This window comes from Fukomys damarensis, unplaced genomic scaffold (assembly GCF_012274545.1).
Source record: "Fukomys damarensis isolate Sample0158 unplaced genomic scaffold, DMR_v1.0_HiC HiC_scaffold_23, whole genome shotgun sequence".
NCBI classification, from domain to species: Eukaryota; Metazoa; Chordata; class Mammalia; order Rodentia; family Bathyergidae; genus Fukomys; species Fukomys damarensis.
This window is the reverse complement of record NW_022900935.1, coordinates 61774781-61792605: the sequence shown is the minus strand read 5'-3', so window position 1 is coordinate 61792605 and position 17825 is coordinate 61774781. Positions and strand designations below refer to the sequence as shown.

Genomic DNA, 17825 nt, shown 5'->3' with positions numbered 1-17825 from the left:
CCTCTCTTCCCTCCCCCTTCTTCCCTCCCCCCATCATGCTTCTTGGCTATCATGAGGTGAATGTCCTCCACCACCACACCCTCCCGCTGCCATCATGTTTGGCCTCACCACAGACTCAAAAGCAACTGGGCCAACCCTGTGCTGAAACCTCAGGCACCACGAGCTAAAAGAAATCCCTCTTTAAATTGGTTCCCTCGGGTATTTTATCACAACAAAGGAAATCTGACTGGTTCCAGTGACCACTGGTGGCACCACAATGGGGCGGGTGTGGAGACTACGGATTTGCCACTCTGCTATGACAGAACATTGCCTCCTGTGTGGGCTCAAGCAGCACAGACCTCTCCTGTGCTCCAGTTCTGGAAGTCAGGAGTTCCGGGGTCTGTGCCTCCAATGCAGAGCCAACTGTTGGGCAGGCTGGAGGTTTGTCCGGCTTCTGGAGGCTGCTGCATTCCTTGGGTAGTGGCCCCGTGTCAGCCAGGCTTCTCCAGAGAAACAACAGGAGGTGGAGATACAACATGGAGATTCGTTACACAGCCTCACGCAGTGATGGAGGCAGGGAGGTCCCAAGACCCGCCATCTGCACACTGGCGAGCTGGGAAGGCTGGGTCTGTGACTTCATCGGATCAGGGGAGCAGGCGATGTGAATCCTAGCCCTGTAGCAGGAGCGCAGGAGATGAGCTCCCAGCCTGACAGCGAGCCAGGAGAAGGGGGCCAGGGCCCTCTCGCCTGAGGGTCTCCCAGCCCTCAAGGCATTGGCGTAAGGCTTCTGGGCCTTGGGACTTTTCTGAGCCAACCACATCTGGAAACACCTGGAAGAACATTTCGTCTGGGGCCCCCTGTGGCACAGCCAGGTGTACAGACACGGTCAACCATACAGCCGAAGCAGGTGGCTCCGACTTCTGCTCCAGTAACACACGGCCGCCGCCGCCTCCTATGAGTCTCCTTGTCATTCTGTTTGATCCCTGGATCATCCAGCCCATCCAGGTGACCCCCCCCATCCAGACCCCTACCTTAAACCCTGAGGATTCTATTACCATGCAGGACGACAGACGCGCGGGACTGGGATTGGGCGTCTCTGGAGGACCGCACGTGGGTCCGCACACCTCTGCTTGGGTTCCTGGACACAGAATCGAGGCCCAGAGAGAAAGGATCTTCCGGGTGCTGGTGAACACAGACAGGTAGAAAGGAGCCCAGCCCAGCCACATGGGAGCCATCGGGGAGCAGAGGGACAGGAGCAAGGGAGATGCAGGCTGCCCAGGAAGGGAGCCTCGTGCCCATTTTCAGTCCATCCCCGAGGCCCCCTTGTTGTAGCCTGCCTTTTTCAGTGACCTCCCCGGGACTGAGATGGGTTCATGTTCTTGCCCTCTCCCAAATGGATCAACTCTCGGATCCTCTGTGTGTTGGTTTCCATGTGCACCTGTATCAGTCAGTGTTGAGTAGAGAAACAGGTTTAATACAAGATAGATAAATACGTCAGAATTTACGGGGTTGGCTCACAGTGGCCACCCACAGATGGCTGAAGAATGCAGAGGGGCCGTCTGCACACTGGAGGCCAAAGGCTCCAGTCAAAGGCCTGGAGCTCACCACAGTGTCCCTTGAGAGTCCGCATCAGGAGGCCAATGGGTCTGGGATGGAAGGCCAAGGGGTCTACACTGGGAGCCGAAGAATCTGGAAGCCAGGAGATGACGTCCAGGGTGGAGGGGAAGACTGGAGCCCCTCTGAAGCAGCAGAAGCTGATCTGTCCTCCTCCACTCCCCTTTACACCGCTATAAAGCGCCTCGGGTGGGTCTTCTGAGGGTGTGGGATGGCTGAGCCAGGTTAGTGGAGCTTGTCGTATTCGAGTTGACACAACCATCGCACCATGTTTCTCGGCTCAGCTGTCCACAAGACGCTCATACCCGCCGTTCGTATTCGAGTTGACACAACCATCGCACCATGTTTCTCGGCTCAGCTGTCCACAAGACGCTCACATACCCGCTGCTCCTGGGTGGGTGGCCTTTTTGGTGCTACCCTCGGACCTGAAAACCCATCCTGCCAGTTCCACCCGTGACGTGACTCGGAACGTGGGCTTCCAGCCGTGTCCTGCCCCTCGCTACCCCTGCTAAGTCCTGCATTGCCCTGTATGTGAGCAGGGGGTGACCACATACCTTTCTTCAGGGACCGAGGGTGTCAGGGCCACTCCTGACTTCCGGCATTACCCTATCATGAGGGACTCGCCAACAGGACACCTTGTGGACGGATTGGGGCACTGAGGCACTGATCGTGCCCATCGGTTCAGTGCCACCTTGGGCGCCTCAGAGACACATCAGTGCGCAGGAAGCTCTGGGGCACAGGTAGGGGGAGACTGGGATGTGTCTATCCCCTGCCTGGTGACCCGGGCTCCCCGCAAGCAGACTGGGAAAGCTAAGGTAAATGCAGCACACTGGCTGGCACCATCGTGAAGATGGAGCAGAAATTTCAGCCCCCAGCCCGGGCAACCAAAGGACGGAGCAGGACAGAACGGAGATCCGGAAGGTGTTCAGGATAAAGGAAGTTTGTCTTAACCAGTAGTTTGACACCAGCGCCTGTTTTAAGTGACCTTCCTTAAATCCGCCCCCTCCAGAACCAGTCCTTAAATAACGTGCATCCCCCATTGCCTGGATTGGAGCCAGCCAAAGTGTCCAGGGAAGGTGGAAGCTGCGGAGAGGTAGGCTGCAGGGAAATGTTCACGGGTTGCATCCAGGGCAAAAGACAGTCTGCAATGACCCTGTAATCAGGAAAAAGAAGCCCAGTGAACCAAAAATAGAAGAAACTGGCCTTCCGCTACTGTACTTCCAAACAGAGCCAACCCAGCCTGTGGTGTCCAGCCTGCCTTCAGTCCTGGATTCTGTTTTACCGCTAACAAAACTACTGCGCTGAGGAGAGAGGCAAGGAGAAGAGCCTGTCCCTGCGCTGCGACCCCATCTCTCTCCCTGCAGGTGGTTCTGGGTCTTATTCTTCGAGTGGTTTCTCCACAGACCTCCCAACCACAAGCATCCCCAAGCATCGCAGCTTGGCTTGAGTGGATGCAGTCCCTCGAGGGATTTCCTGGTGCCTCTGGGCCCTCATTGGAGTGTGTGCGCCCTAGACGTGGCTGGGGCCCGGGGCCCAGGAGGGTGCAGTCACACTGAGGCTGTGGGCCAGGAACAATTAAACGTGTGGGCAGGCAGCACGGCCCGAGCTTTCCCTGCACTGGCTTTACAAGGACGTGGTGGTGCCCAGCTACGCCTGTGGGCGTGGGAGCTGGCAAGGATCGGGGTAAGTTCCTGCAAGGTCTGAAGCCTTCACGACACAAAGTGCTGCCCCTTCCAGGCTGCCCGGCCACGGCCCTGGGTTCTGATTACCCATCACCCACCAGCTCTGTCCATGTGGAGCCTGCAGGAGCCCAGCTGGCTAATTTGGTCCAAAGCGCTGCCTTCCGGGGCTTAGCTGCAAACACAGCCAGGGTGTGAGATCCTCCGAGATCCTCCGAGCACGCGCTCCACAAGGGGGACCACAGTCCTTGTCGCCGCGTGCCAGCCAGCCTGACCCAGGGGTCCTGCCTCGCGCTGCCTTGCTCTGAGTTCTGCGAAGCTGCTTTTACATCTGCCTGACCTTCAGCGGGTCCTCGCCGCTCAGCGCTCTCCCCGTGCCCTTACCCGCCAGCTCTTAAGAGTCCTTGGTCCGGAAACACTTGAAGCTTTGATGGGGTCACCGCTTAAAATACCAAATGTGTAAAAAGGTCGCTCTGGAAGGCCAGCCATCGGCCTCTAACATTTGCTTTGCATTCTCGGTAAGTCTCCTTTCTCCAGCGGTGTCCTTGAAAAGATAGAAAGCAAAGCGTGGTTGGATGAGGTAATTTGCAAACACTGTATACAACCCTCCCTCTTCGTTGTTTTTTTTGTTTGTTTGCTTTTGCTCTGGTTTACTTCTGTCTTTGTTTTGTGAATTCAGGTTCCTAAGCGATCGTTTCGCAGAGCGGGGCAGAGCTCTGCTGAGGCTGCACAGAACCAACCCTGTCCCTCACACAGGTCTATTAGCAGATCCCGGCTTCCCTGTTCTTTAGGTTTCTGGCTTTCCGGTATAAGACCAAGGAGAGGTTCTGCTCCCGGCAATGCTCCAGCTGTTCACCTGTACTTCTCTGCTTTTCTTTCTAGACTCAGCCAAATACAAAAACCGAGGACAATACACTCACTGCTTTTACTATACAGTCATTTCGTCCTGTTCTACCCCAGAACATAGACACTGAGGAGTTAAGTGTGTACATAAATCCTCTCTGATAAAAATAACTTGGACATCGGAATGGCGCTAAATACGTTTTGTTGTCCCTATCGCTGGGGACTGAACTCAGGGCCTCACACATGTTAGGCAGGAGCTCTACCACTGAGATGCGTACATCCCTTGGTTAAAATTCTATTTTGAGGCAGGGTCTCACTAAGTTGCCCAGGCTGACCTTGAACTTGTGGTCCTCCTGTTTCAACTTCCTGAGTAGCTGGGATTACAGATTAGGCCACCACAGTGCCCAGCTCAGAAATATAATTCATGTAAAATTCCCAGACAAATTACACTAAGTGTAACTGGCTCAGGTCATGTTGAGTAATAAAAATCCTGACCATCGTCTGATCCTTCCCAATTTAAAATCGGGCTGGATTTGGAACAAAACCCTAACCCTGGTGGCCTTTGTTCTACAGATAAAGATGACTGTGATGGATGTGGAATTTCCACTAATCAAATTAGAATTGGAAGCAATTGATGTCAAGTTACTGAGTGCTGAGAAGACACTGTTCTGGAACGGCGGCGAAGGTACGAAGGCTCTGCTCATCCCAAGAGGGTTGAGCTCAGGGCGTCCCGTCTAGCAGCTGTCCTGAGACCCAGGGAGCGGCCACATCTACCCGTTGGCCTCATGCAGCTGCCCTCCCTGCACCTGGGTTAGGGTTAAAGCCACGGCACAGTTCCAACCACCTGCCCAGTCCAGAAAGGGCACGATTGTGTCACTTACACCAGCACTGGCCAAAGTCCCCTTTGGCCAAGAGGTCCTAATTTTTCCAAACTGGGTTGGGAGGCCCTCCCTTTCTTGTTTTCTACCCACTGTGTTCCAGTCAGCAAGGTACTGTACATCTCGGTGGCCCAGCGCTAAACGCAGAAGGAAGTTCAGCCTTCAGGGCAGCTTCCCTCCGTTCCACCACCTGGCAGGAGGGGGCCCCAACCTTTCTGCCCTCCTGACCCCTCTAGCACCCTGACAGGCCCCCGTCATTGCTCCCCTCCCCTCAGGACCTCCTGTGTGCCTTTGCCGCCCTTCGGTCCCCCTCTGCCGTGCCTTGCTCCCCAGTTCTCAGAAGTGGGATCGAATGTTCCCATCACACCCTTGAAATCGGGGTCTGCCTGGACTTTCCCGTGTTGGCCACACTCCCTCCCACTCCTGCTGAGGACACAGCCCCAGGCCCTGCTGCTTTGCAGAGAGGCCCACATCTCTGGGGTTCTCAGTATTGGAGGGGCTGGGGCTTACGGAGAGGAGGCGGCTTTGACTTCAGGAGTCTGGGGTTCATGGATGACGTGAGTCGTCCACACATTTGGAGATGAGGAAGTCTCCTTGCCAACAAGTGCACGCTGTTCCTCAGGATTCAGTTTCAGGGAGCTCACAGCGATGCCTTCTGTTTCGTGACCTAGAACGAGACAGGTTTTCTAGGATAATGCCTGTGGTGCCAACCCAGGAAATTTCCGCCTTGCTGAGTTGATTGCCTAAGATTCCTTTACACTTCTGTTTCAGGTGTGTTTCAGTACATTCAAGAGATGCGAGAAATTCTGTATAACTTGCAGAACAGAATGCAAAAAGTGAAACAGAATATAGAAGAAATTACCCAGGTCATGGAGGTAAGAAGGTTGCAGAGTTCGAGCAGGGTGCAGAGGAAGCCCTGGGACCGGTCTGGGGCTACGGCAAGACCTGCTGTGAGCGCAAAGTCCTGGGGCCCTGTCCTTTGCTACTCTGGAGCAGTGCAGCGATGTCGGAGAGGTCCTGGGGCAGAAAGCGCCGGTCACTCTGGGAAAGTGGGTGGTGCTGCACTCTGTGGGTTCAGATGTGGGGAGCCCCACGTGGCATGCTGGCGCTCGGAGCAAGGTCTGGGAGGAGACCCACTGAGACCATGCTGCAGGGAGGAAGCTTGTGGCGCGGTACAGAGGCAGGGCTGTTTCTTCACCTCAAGCCACTTCCAAAACACCGAGGGCTCCTTCACCGACTTCCGCCAGCGACAGAGTCTGCCCAACACTGGCCGCTGTGTATCCAAAAGGAAATCTTCTGTTTCCGGATTTTCTTTTTTTCATTCCTTGGGTGGGGTCGGCACATGGTCCCAGAGGCTGTTTCTGAGGCTCCGCTGTGAGAAGTTGTGCCTCTAGCGACATGGGTGTGCACGGATCTCTGTAGCACGACATGTTGAACTCTCTCGGGAAGCGGGGGCTGCGGGAATTAGGGGTCAGATGGAATTTTTGGTTGCAGTGTTTTGAGGAATCTCCATACTGCTTTCCACAGAGGTTGTACTGGTTTACATTCTTACCGGTGGGGGTGGAAGGACTCCCCCACCCCAGTCCCAGAGCCTCACCAGCTTTTCTGGTTCTTTGATTTCTTTTTCTTTTTTTTTTTTTGGTACTTGGAATCGAACTCAGGCCCTTACACCTGGGAGGCAGGTGCCGAAATCACTGAGCTAAATCCCCAGCCCGTTCTCTGATGTCTTAATGATGGCCGTTCTTTCTGGTGGGAGATGGAATCTCCGTGTAGTGTTAATTTGCATTTGTCTAACAGCCAGTGATGCTGGCCGTTTGTTCTTCTGTGAAGAACCTGCCCAGCTTTTCGCCTGCCCGGTTTTTGATGGGGTCTTTTCTTTTGAGGGGTCTAATGTGTTTTAGAGTTCTTTATATATTCCAGATGTGAGTCCTCAGAGGAATAGCTGGCAAAAATGTTTAGCCGTAGGTTATCCTTCACTCGTCGCTTGTTTTGTTTTTTGTTCTGTGCAGAAGCATCTTAATTTGATACGATCCCATTGGTTGATTTCCTATGTAACTGGGGCTCTGTCTATCATCTTCTAGCCGATTGTGTGTTCTAACATTTACTTATTAGATCCACTTTTATTTTAGGACATGTGGAGAGCCAGTTTCCCCAGCATCATTTATTAAAGAGGCCATCTTTGCTTCAGTGTATAATTTTGGTTCCTTTGTCAAAGATCAAATAGCTGAATTGCTTGGGGGTTGTTTCTGCCTCCCCTGTTCTGTTCCATGTCTTTATAACAGTAGCTTTATAGCATAACATCAAATCTGGGACGGAGATGCTTTGCTTATTTTTGCTGTATTGGATCTCTTCTGGCTCTTTATGGTCATTTACAATTTCTAAGAGTCATACTTCCAAAACTGATACATGGATTTAATGCAATCCCAATCACAAGCCCAACACATTTTTCTGAAAGGAATTCTTAAAAATCCTCCTCCCGTTAATCTGCAATGCCTACTAAGTAAATCTATTTTTTAAAACTTTTTAAGTAAATCTATTTTATTTTTTAAATGATTAAGCTATATTTTTCTATCTGCCTAGCAAAATCAAACCGTTATGATATCCCACAGGCCCACTCTGATTCACTGCCCCTGTTGCCTTCACTAAAGCAGGATTCAGATCATACAGTATCCACTCCCCTTCCGTGAACCCCTGGTTGAAGATTTGGGACTCCTAAATCATTAAAGATTAACGTTTGCATCAGGCACATCTCTCCTACTTCAAGACTCCTCAGCATTTTCAGTGTGACACTTCTTTTCTGTGTTACAGCCCACGTAAATTTTATCAGTATCTGCTCTGATACTAAATGGTAGACAACCATTTCTCACCATCATTTGGGGTGGGGGGTACCAGGGTACTGCTGAGCTAAATCCCTGGCTCTGACTCAGTTTTCGTTTGGAATGGAATGAACCCTGAAGTAATTTTCTCAGAAAGTTAACATAAGCAATGGTGCCTGTGGCCCCAGGGGGACACAGATCACAGGGAACAAATCACCAGTCTGAGATAAGCAAGGGACAAGGAGATCACAGCAGAGGGGGCTGAAGAGTTGTGAGACCAAACACACCGTCCCCAAAAGGACTGTTCTCACCACTGCATCTTCCTCCAGGATTGGTCAGCCAACCCTCTGTTTGAAAGAAAAGACAACAAGAAAGAGGCCCTGTTAGACCTGGATGGAAGGGTGGTTCATCTGAACAAGCGCTACACAGCCGTCAAGGAGGCGGGCGTGAGGATCCAAGCCATGGTGGCGGTAAGGACGCACCTGGGAGGTCCATCGGGAGTCCGCTTGCTCTTTCCCAGAGGGGAAGGCTGGTGTGGCGAGACCTTCACAGCAGACGCAGGTCTGACTTCCGGGATGGAGGCCTGCTTGTGGGTGTCCTCCACAGTTTCCACCCGTGAGTATGACAGGGAGAGTGAGGGGTGCCGGAAGGTGCACGTGCACGTTGTCGGGCACAGTGTGGTGTCAGGTCTGCTCTGCTGCCTCGGTGTAGGCAGTGCCCTTCTTTCTGCCCAGAGTCCGCGGTAGGTGGGCCCACGTCCCTCCGCCTCCGCGGTCATGTTCCCAGGGAGAATGCACCGTGGCCGCCTGACGCTGCTTTCCGTCCACGCGCACTTCAGCACTCCTCTGCGGAGAATATACGGAAGGTGGGGGTGTGCGTCAGCCTGGGAAAGGGCAATTCTGGAGCTCAGGATACGTCTGGGGCCCCTGCTGGGGGTCCTAGTGCGTGGTGAGCAGTGGTGTGGGCTTTGGTGACGGGCTGCCACATGCAGGCAGCCCACCGGGCCCTGTGCAGGTTTGGACTATGCAGGCTGTTCTTATGGTCACCTCATTGCTGTCAAGATTGCTGCCCTGGGCCGGGGATGTAGCTCAGTGGGCCACCGCCTGCCTCACAAGCGCAAGGTTCCAAGTTCGATCCCCAGTACCCCCCCCCAAAAAAAGATGATTGCCTCAATGGAATGACTTGGCCAGACCAAAGCCTACCGTGCCCCTGTCCAGGTCCTTTCCCTTCCCCCTTGCTTGCCATGGTGCCAGAAGGTCTCACTCTTAGACGTGAGAAGTTTGCTTTCCAGTCGGGCAAGCTTCAGAGCCAAGCACCAGGAGCTCAACCAAAGGCCAGGCGAGGAAGCGGGTCAGGAGGGTTGAGGCTGAGGTCCGAGCTCCCCCGTTTTCCACATTTGATGAGATAGCCAGGCTTGGTTGCCACATTCGGCGACTCCCCTGACGGTCATTTTAGCCGCTTCTTTCTTATGCTAAAATCATTTGAGCACGTGTCTTCCTTCTCTCTACTCCTGTAACTGCCTGAAAGCACGGGCTGTCATGTGTCTCCTCCCGTCCCCCTGTAGCACTCAGTGGCCTACAGAGTCATCCAGTCCCCCACCCCCAGCCCCTGTCCATCACTGCTCACCCACGCCGGCCACGGCCCAGGCGCTCCGCTGAGCACCGGGAGAAGTGGTGGCGAGGACACTCGTCCTGGCTCTCCTGAAGCTGGACATCTGAGGGGAAAACAGTGCTGTCGTCTGTGTGTGGCCAGAAGTATCTGATCAGTAGAGGAACACAGAGGGGTCAGGGATGGAACCCAGCCTGGGGCACACGAGAGGGTGCTCGAGGAGGGTCTTCCTGAGGGGGTGGCGTCTGAGCTGAAACCTAGAAGATCAGAAGAAGCCTGACTGGGCAGGGATGGGAGGGCGCAGCCTGGGCCAGGCACGTCCCGGAAGCTCACAGCTGACCCATGTCCCGGAGCCCTTGAACAAGGGCCGGGGTGGCCCAGGGCCACCCAGTGGGCTGCGCAGAGCAAGCCAGGGTGAAGGCAGCTGGCCACGTGCTTCCGCTTGCAGGAAAACGCAGAACTGTTCAGAGCAGACACGGCCAGCCTGCCCTGGAAGGATTATGTCAACTGCCTTGACGAGATGGTGCTGGAGGCGTTGGACCGATTCATTCGCAAATCTCTCAACTACCTCATCAGCAACATGACTGTGGATGTAAGTTTTCCGTATGAAGTACTGCGTGTGTGTCATAAATGAAGTCTTGTGCTGGAATCCAGTTGGGAGTTTCCTGAGGAAACAGCACTTTCAGCTGGGTGCGGTGACACATGCCTATAATCCCAGCACTTGGGAGGCTGAGGCAGGAGGATCACTGACTTCAAGACCAGCCTGGGCTGCATAGTGAGTTCCAGGTCAGTCTCAACTACATAGTGAGACCCCCATCTCAAAAACAAAACCAAAAGAAACAGCAGACTTTGATTTTACAAATAAGGTATGAAAATCTCCCTAGAGCAGACGTGGGGACCTGATGGCACAATGCCACAGTGGGCACACAGGGCCCCCTCTGCCGGCACGCAAGCCAGGTCAGCCGGCATCACCCCAGCAGCCGAACGTCAGATACCCGGGCTTTCATGGCGGTGTTGGCACTTTGCGATAAGTAAGTGGGTCTGGGGTTACGTTTGAGCACCCGGGTTCTGAAAGGTTCGCCATCGCTGACCAAGGTGACCAGCTAGTTCTCCTGGTGTTAAGAGAGAGAGTCCTGCCTCCTGGGCACCCGCAGGTCCCAGGCCCTCGGGGCTGCTGGTCACCTTATACCCGAGGTGACATGAATCAGCAGACTGCCTAAGCAGATCTAAAGCATGGCCCTACCTCACTGCCCAGTGACAGAACACAGGCACCGCTGTCCCCTGTGCAGTAGGGTGGGGGTGGGGGCCTGGCAGCGACACAGGCCACTGACCACCCCCAGCCCCCACTGTCAGGCTGAGCGGAACACTAACCCGGTCACGGAGAGGGGGAGCTGGTGAGAGCCACCAGGAAATTTTCCCCTGCACCCCCGTCCGCCCAGGCTTCCTCCTTCCACTGACCACCCCCAGCCCCCACTGTCAGGCTGAGCGGAACACTAACCCGGTCACGGAGAGGGAGGAAATTTTCCCCTGCACCCCCGTCCGCCCAGGCTTCCTCCCGTACCTGAGGCCTTTTCGTTACAGTGGCTCCCAAGTGGTTAGTGGCCGCAGTAGGGACCTCATGGCCACACGTGGGCCCTGGCACAGGGTGTATCACTGACATGACAGGAAGAGCCCAGGAGTGACCTCCACCCCTGTACCCTGAAGGCCAGGCTGGCGTCCCCTGCCTCACAGCCTCACCAGGCCGTCCAGGAGCGGATGTTCTGTGGCCATGCACACGAGGGACCTGCGGGACTGTCCCCTGCTGCTGTACACAGTTCGTATAGTCCTCGTAACGGAGCGGGGACAACCATGGCCTCCGTTCTACAAAATATGACCCTTGTTCTATGTATCTGCAGAAACCAGGTGTTAAGGGAGCCGTCCATTGCCGTCAAGTGGGGAATTAGCAGCGGCGGGTTTAGAACCCAGTGACCCATCGCCCCAGCCACCGCCTTCCCGCTCCGGCCCTGGGCCGTGTTGGGTCCCCGTGGATGGCATGGAAGCGATAGGGGCTCAGCACTGACACAGGGACGCCTTATTTCAGGAGAGCGTCGCACCCCTGTTTGAGATCCGCATGGAGCTGAGTGAGGAAGGCCTGACCTTCAATCCGTCGCTGGAGGTGGGCTCGGATTTCGGCTTCCTGGCACTGATCGACAGCCTGATCACAGACATCTACAATGTCGCCAGGCTAATCCCCCGGCTGGCCAAGGGCAGGATGAACTACAAGGTCAGTCCTGGCTTCTCGCAGCCCCATCCGCTGCCCTGGCGGAGGTGTCCGTTGCTTCCTGGCATGGAACTCAGCCTTCCCAGTGGAGTGAGGCCTGGTTATGGACGTGTTAGGCGACCCTAGCTCTGCATGTGAGGAGGGGCTCAGAGGTCTGTATTCTGTGGGGTCCGCAGGACTACAAACCCCATCATCGCTTGCTCTCCTTCCCCAAGCTGTCCTTCCTCTAGTGGCCTCTCCTCGCTGGCCTTCCTGGGTGTTGACCCCCACAAGCTACAGGAGTGGTCGGGCCCTTCCTCCTCCTCCTCCTCTTCTGCACCTGCTCCAAGTTCCTGAAACACCTGAGCCAGGTCAGAGTCTGGGGTGCAGAAGTCACAGGAAAGTCAGCTCCCATACGGGAAGGCTGGGGCGGGTACGCTGATCAGAGCATTAGTTTGTATAACTGGGGAGGAAAATCAGAAGACTTTGCCAAACAACTGCCCTCTGGGATGGGAAGCTAGAGTCTGGCCCATTCATACGAAGTCAGAGTTTAAACGAGCCAGGGGTGGACAGATGTGCCAGGTTACCAAACGTCTATCAAGTTGTAGGGCAAAGTTTTGAACAGCGATGGCGAACCTTTTAGAGCTTTGAGTGATACCATAGGTTCCCCGCTGCTGGTTTAAGGTATGATTTCCTTTGTTCAAGTAAAAACAAAATCTGTCTCCTTGAGGATACGCTCAGAACTTTTGAGTGATTTGTTTGGTGGCAGCCAAGATGAGGGTAGAAGGGAAGAAGGATTTCTACGCTGTTTCGTATACTTCTACACTGTTTGAATTTTTCTGTAATGGGCACACGTGTTTGTGATAACAGTCACAGCAAGACGTTCTGTACTACCGTACACATGTTCGCATGCATTTGCACATGGGGAAGTTGCATAATTTGTGTGTGAATAAGATCTGCACCTGTGTGCTTGTGTACTCATGTGTGCGCTGCACATTTGCACGTGTGGCTTTGCATGTTGTTTGCATGTGTTGTGCGCGTAGTTACATGTCACATGTGTGCGTTGCATTGTGCACATGTGTGTGTGTGTGTAGTGAGAACCCTGGAGGAAAGTGAGCCCTCCGGGGAAGGGCAAGCGTGGCTCCTGAGAGGTGCGGCCATGAGAGCTACTCCTGGAACAGGAGGCAGATTCCCAGGGTGTCACATACAGGAAGTGGCCTGGGATTTGTAAGCCACAGAAAGGTGGCTTCGCCTGGCCCCAGTGCGTGCAGCAGGCCGTCCAGTGCAGAATAGCTCGTCACCAGCGGCACAGACGCTGCACAGACACGTGTCCTCAGAGTCAGAGTGGAGGGCTGCTTTCTCTCCCGCCCAAGTGTCCCCAAACCCAACAAGTGCTGTGGACAGAGCTTCCCCCACCCCCAGCTCTTACAGCGCCTGCACGCACGCACACAAACACACACACGCGTGAGCACGCGTTGTCTTGGAGACCCAGCAAGGGCTCCTGGCCAGGCGTCTCTTCCGAGCCTGCAGCACAGACTGCCAGATCTGACACGGTGCCAAGCGGTGGAAGATGGTGCCGCAGTCGGGTGCCTGTAGCTGGGCCCTAGGCCGCTTCCCAGAGGCCCAATCACTGCCGCCTGTGCAGCGTGTCCACAGGGGCTCCCAGTGGGACGGCAGGGGTGGAGACTCAGGAGCTGGGTCGGAGGATGAGGGCTGCCTGCCTAGTGCCCCGGACCCAGGGCAGGTGGGTGGCTGTGCAGGGGAGGAGAACCCCGCAGCCCGACCCCAGCAGGGCAGACTGTAGCTCCCTCCTCCCACGAGAGGGAAAGGCCCCATGGAGCTGACTCCAGCAACACCCAGGTGGGCTTGAATTCCCACAGTGGAGAGGGCCACTGCAGGGAGGGGTCACCTTCCCACCCCCACGGGCCGCTTGGTGCTTCCGCATCTGGTTCTCGTCTTCCTGCTGCCTTTCCCGGGGTCTCCCCTGTCCATGACCCCAAGTGCCACCCAGTTTTCCTATTCTTGTCACCAGCTCCATCCTCCCCTGCCCCCAGCCCACCTGTAAGCCTGTGGACTCCACCTGGCACCAGCAGGGAGCAGCTGCACCACCCCATCTGTTCTGCTCATTACGCATGCACATGTGTTGCTCTGGGGTCCTGCAGTCACAGGAGCCAGTGGTTTACTTGTTTGCTCACACCAGTTGGGTTGGGTTTTCTGACACCTGTAGCTCAAAAATCCTGTCCAGCACAGGGCCTGAGCTGTGCTCCAGCCACCAATAGCAGATTCCTTCCATTTTCAAGCATTCTGCATCTTTCCACCTCAGGGCCTTTGCACATGCTTTGCCATTGCTCCAAAAGCTGCTTTTCTTGCTCTTTGTCTGCCTGTCCAGCAACTCTCAACAAAGGTCATTCCTCAAGGCCATGTCTGACTTCCTAATATTACACCTTGAAGCCAGCATCAGAGCTGGGTTATGCTGTCTCTGGGACTCCTGGAAGAATGCCTGCCCATGGCCCTGGACGGTGCACTCCCTGTGATCTCTGTTTGTCTGCCCCCAGTGTCTGTCCCAGCATGTGGTGCACAGCAAGGGCCAGGTAGGTAGGGAGTGAAGGAATTGTGAGTGAGTCATCTTGGGGCCCAGCAGGCAAAAGCCTCATGCAGCAAATCTAGAACACTGCAAATTGGCAGGTTGCTCTCCATCCGGTCTTGAGGGTGTAGCCCCACTTCCACGAGCAGAGGGCTGCTTTCCAAAGCCCGGCAGCATCCTCACCTGCTGGCTGCTTCCCCCGTCAGACAGACCTGGAAGACACCACAGATCTCATAGAGATGAGGGAGGAGCTGTGCACCCTGGTCATCAACGCCATGAAGGAGGCCGAGGAGTACCAGGACACGCTGGAGAAGTACTCCTACCTCTGGATGGACGACCTTCAGGAGTTCATGAAGAATTTCCTGATCTTCGGACACACGCCCACCCCAGAGGAACTGGACACCCTGACCCAGGATGCCGTCCCCAAGAGCCCACCCGGCCTCGCTCAGTTCCAGCAGCAGGTAACGCCACCTCCGCCACCAGCGGAGGGGCCCCGGGCCCCGTGTAAAACCTGGGTGTACACAGCTGTGGTGTCTCACGCGTGTGACCCCCGCAGTCTGGGAGACTGAGGCAGGAAGACTGTAAATTTGAGCCCAGCCTGTATAGTTTAGCTACTTAGCATGCCTTTGTGTCAAAATAAAAAAGGACTGGGGTTGTAGGTCAGTGTGAAGGCCCTGGGTTCAATCCCCAGAATGGCAAAAATAAAACAAAAACACAGCTGGCTGAAGGGATCTAAGATGTAGGTTTGATTGTCCTTTGGGCGGGGTGAGGCCAACAGGTGCGGCAAAACAACAGCCATGAGAACCTAGTTTATTCCAGTTCCAGAGGAGTGGGCCTGTCACACCACACAGGGCCACACGGGGGCGCGCCAGGGCCAGTCAGAGGGCAGAGGGAGCAGGGCCCGGCGGGACAGCAGGCTTCTTTGGTTTCCATGGGAAGCAATGGACAGAGCGGGCAGTGTGAACTGATTGGTGTGAATAGCAGCCGGCCAGGTGGAGGCCGGGGAGCCCCATGGGGGGCGGCGGCTGGAGGGACAGGGAGCCCACGAGCAGCCCAGCGTCAGCCCGGACCACACCGGGAACAGCCGGGCAGAGCTGAGGCAGGCCGCTCCGCCTCACGGTGAGGAGGGGCCCGGGATCCCATGTGCTCCGTACGGGGGTGGGGTGGCCCAGGAGATCGCCGAGCACGAGAGTCGCGGTCACTCAGGACGCTTCATCCTGCCCTGAGACAGAAGTCTCTCCCTTTGCGGTGGAGTCCGTGGGGGCCACCTGGGAAAACCTCGGGCTCCCTGTGCTGCTGGCCGGGAGCCAGCGTGTGGCTGGGGCCAGGCAGACCTTGATGGGCGCCTGCATCCGTGTTCCCAGATCGACTCCTACGAGAAGCTGTACGAGGAGGTGTCCCGGTGCGAGAACACGCGTGTCTTCCACAGCTGGCTGCAGTGTGACTGCCGCCCCTTCAAGCAGGCCCTGCTGAACACCATCAAGCGCTGGAGCTTCATGTTCAAGCGGTACCTGAGTGACCACGTGGTCGACAGGTGTGATAGGCCCCGCCCGCAGAACCAGGAAGTGCGTGAGGGCACCGGAAACGGGGGTGTCCCGTTGGGTTTGGGGTCTGGGGAGCACCTCTTCCAGGGGAGGGATGGGGTGAAGGTCAGAGTTTGACCTTCCAGCAGCAGGTGTCAGCTGGCTGTGAGCACATGCTCCACTCCTCCACCCTGTCCCCGTTTACTGAGCACAGAGGCTCTGCGTACTATCGCAGAGGGTCCCTTTATCCCTCAGCCTCGCAGACCTAGAAGCCTTCATGAAAGTGGCCCGGGTGGGCCTGACAAAGCCACTCAAGGAGGGGGACTACGATGGCCTGGTGGCGGTGATGGGTCACCTGATGAAGGTCAGGGAGCGGCAGGCGGCCACCGATGGCATGTTCGAGCCCCTGACGCGAACCGTCGAGCTGCTCAAGTCCTATGGGGAAGACCTGCCAGAGGAGACCTACCTGAAGCTGCAGGTAGGGGTCGGAGGGAGACGGGAGCCATTGGTGGGCCGGGGGGACCTGCTGTGAGAGGCACGGTGCCCTGTGGTCAGCGGACACTGGGTGGTCACAGCTCAAGGTGGAGGCGTGGCAGGTGAGGCCCTGTGGGTGGCCAAGTGGGGAAAGGAGGTTTCCGGGAGAACAGGGCCCTGGAGGCTCCTCCAAGTTTGGAAAAGTCCTATTTGATCATTTTGTTGGGTAAAACCCACTTTCATGGCCCACGTCACCCTCCTGGGCCCAGGGCTCTGGAGAGCAGAGGTCAGAGCAGAGCCCTGGAGGTGGGTGTTCAGAGGAGGAAGGGGAGGAGGGCAGGAAGCTGCCTGTCTTTGGCACTTTGACGCTGAGATTATCTGCTTTGGCACCGGAGGTGACAGCTGTGTATGGCTGGGCTGGAGCTGGCAGGACATAGAGCAGGGCTCCACCTTGAGGGGTCACCCAGGAGCTGCCAGCCCGTCTGCCTGCGTGTGTCCTGGAGTTTCCGTCCCTCCCAGACCCGTCTGCTCTGCTCCCGCCCTCCTCTGGGTCCATTCAGACCAGGCCACTCCCTGTCCGCAGGCACCAACTCCAGCCAGTGCCACGCTCAGGGCCCAGGAAACAAGGGGGACAGCGGCCAGCAGGCTCGGGGCCCTGCACGGCCAGGACGATCCCAGGCTGAGTGCTCACTGGAGCCTGTTGGGTGGGGACCAGGCACGAAAGGATTCTTGGGTACACCGCCACCACCCAAGGCCAGCAGAGGTCTGGGGACTTGAAGTGTGTGGCCAGTCCTGAGGGGATGCCACCTGGGAGGTAAGAACGGCTGGAGGCCAGCTACTGTCGACAGCACAGGGCCATCGGCCTCAGAAGGAATAGAAACAGCTCCTCCATTTGTAGGCCAAGAGTTCATGGGCCATGACTTGTTTGTTTGCTTACTTTACAGTATTTTATAATAGTAAGTACAATATTTGCCTAAGTGTGGAGAACTCGGAAAACAAGGAAATTTGTCTGATTGTCAGAGCCGTTCCAGAAAGGGGTAAAACAATGGAAAAGGAGGACCAGGGTAGTGATCAGCAGGGATGGGGGTGGGGGCAGTGGCAGACATGAGGGGATTTCAGGTCCTCGATTGTGTGGTACACAGATGTCTGCACGGGACGGAACTGCACAGGACTGCGCATACCTACACACGTGCACACTCACGCACAAGGGCAACCTGTGAAAACATGCCGAGCGGAGCGTCCTGTGATCTGGTTACTAAACACGCCTGTATCGGGCTCCTGGTTTGCTACCCCATGAGGCTTGGCGAGGATCCACAAGATGCTTTGAGCTATTTTTGCAGCCTCCCATGAGTCCACTGTTCTATCCCAGCAGAAAGCTTTTTAAAAAGAAAAGTTTTTGAAAAAGGACCGCCCTGGCCTCTGCTCCCCGCAGGAGCTGCCCGAGCAGTGGACAAACACCAAGAAACTGGCCTTCCAGGTGAAGCAGAACGTGGCTCCGCTCCAGGCCAACGAGGTCAACATCCTGCGGCGGAAATGCCAGCACTTCGAGGTCCCTGGCCTGGGCAGGGCAGCGGCGGGAGGCAGCGTG

General features: G+C 55.9%; 1 protein-coding gene across 1 annotated transcript in view; it reads left to right on the top strand.

Moving 5' to 3' along the window:
• Dnah17 (dynein axonemal heavy chain 17) overlaps positions 1–17825 on the top strand; it is a 119743-nt gene that overhangs the window by 24474 nt on the left and 77444 nt on the right. The window contains exons 18-26 of the mRNA XM_010618733.2: positions 4689–4800; positions 5765–5868; positions 8139–8279; positions 9866–10009; positions 11498–11680; positions 14447–14701; positions 15605–15774; positions 16019–16241; positions 17670–17822. Of these exons, the coding sequence (XP_010617035.1) occupies positions 4689–4800; positions 5765–5868; positions 8139–8279; positions 9866–10009; positions 11498–11680; positions 14447–14701; positions 15605–15774; positions 16019–16241; positions 17670–17822 (1485 nt within the window). The remainder of the gene's footprint in view (positions 1–4688; positions 4801–5764; positions 5869–8138; positions 8280–9865; positions 10010–11497; positions 11681–14446; positions 14702–15604; positions 15775–16018; positions 16242–17669; positions 17823–17825) is intronic.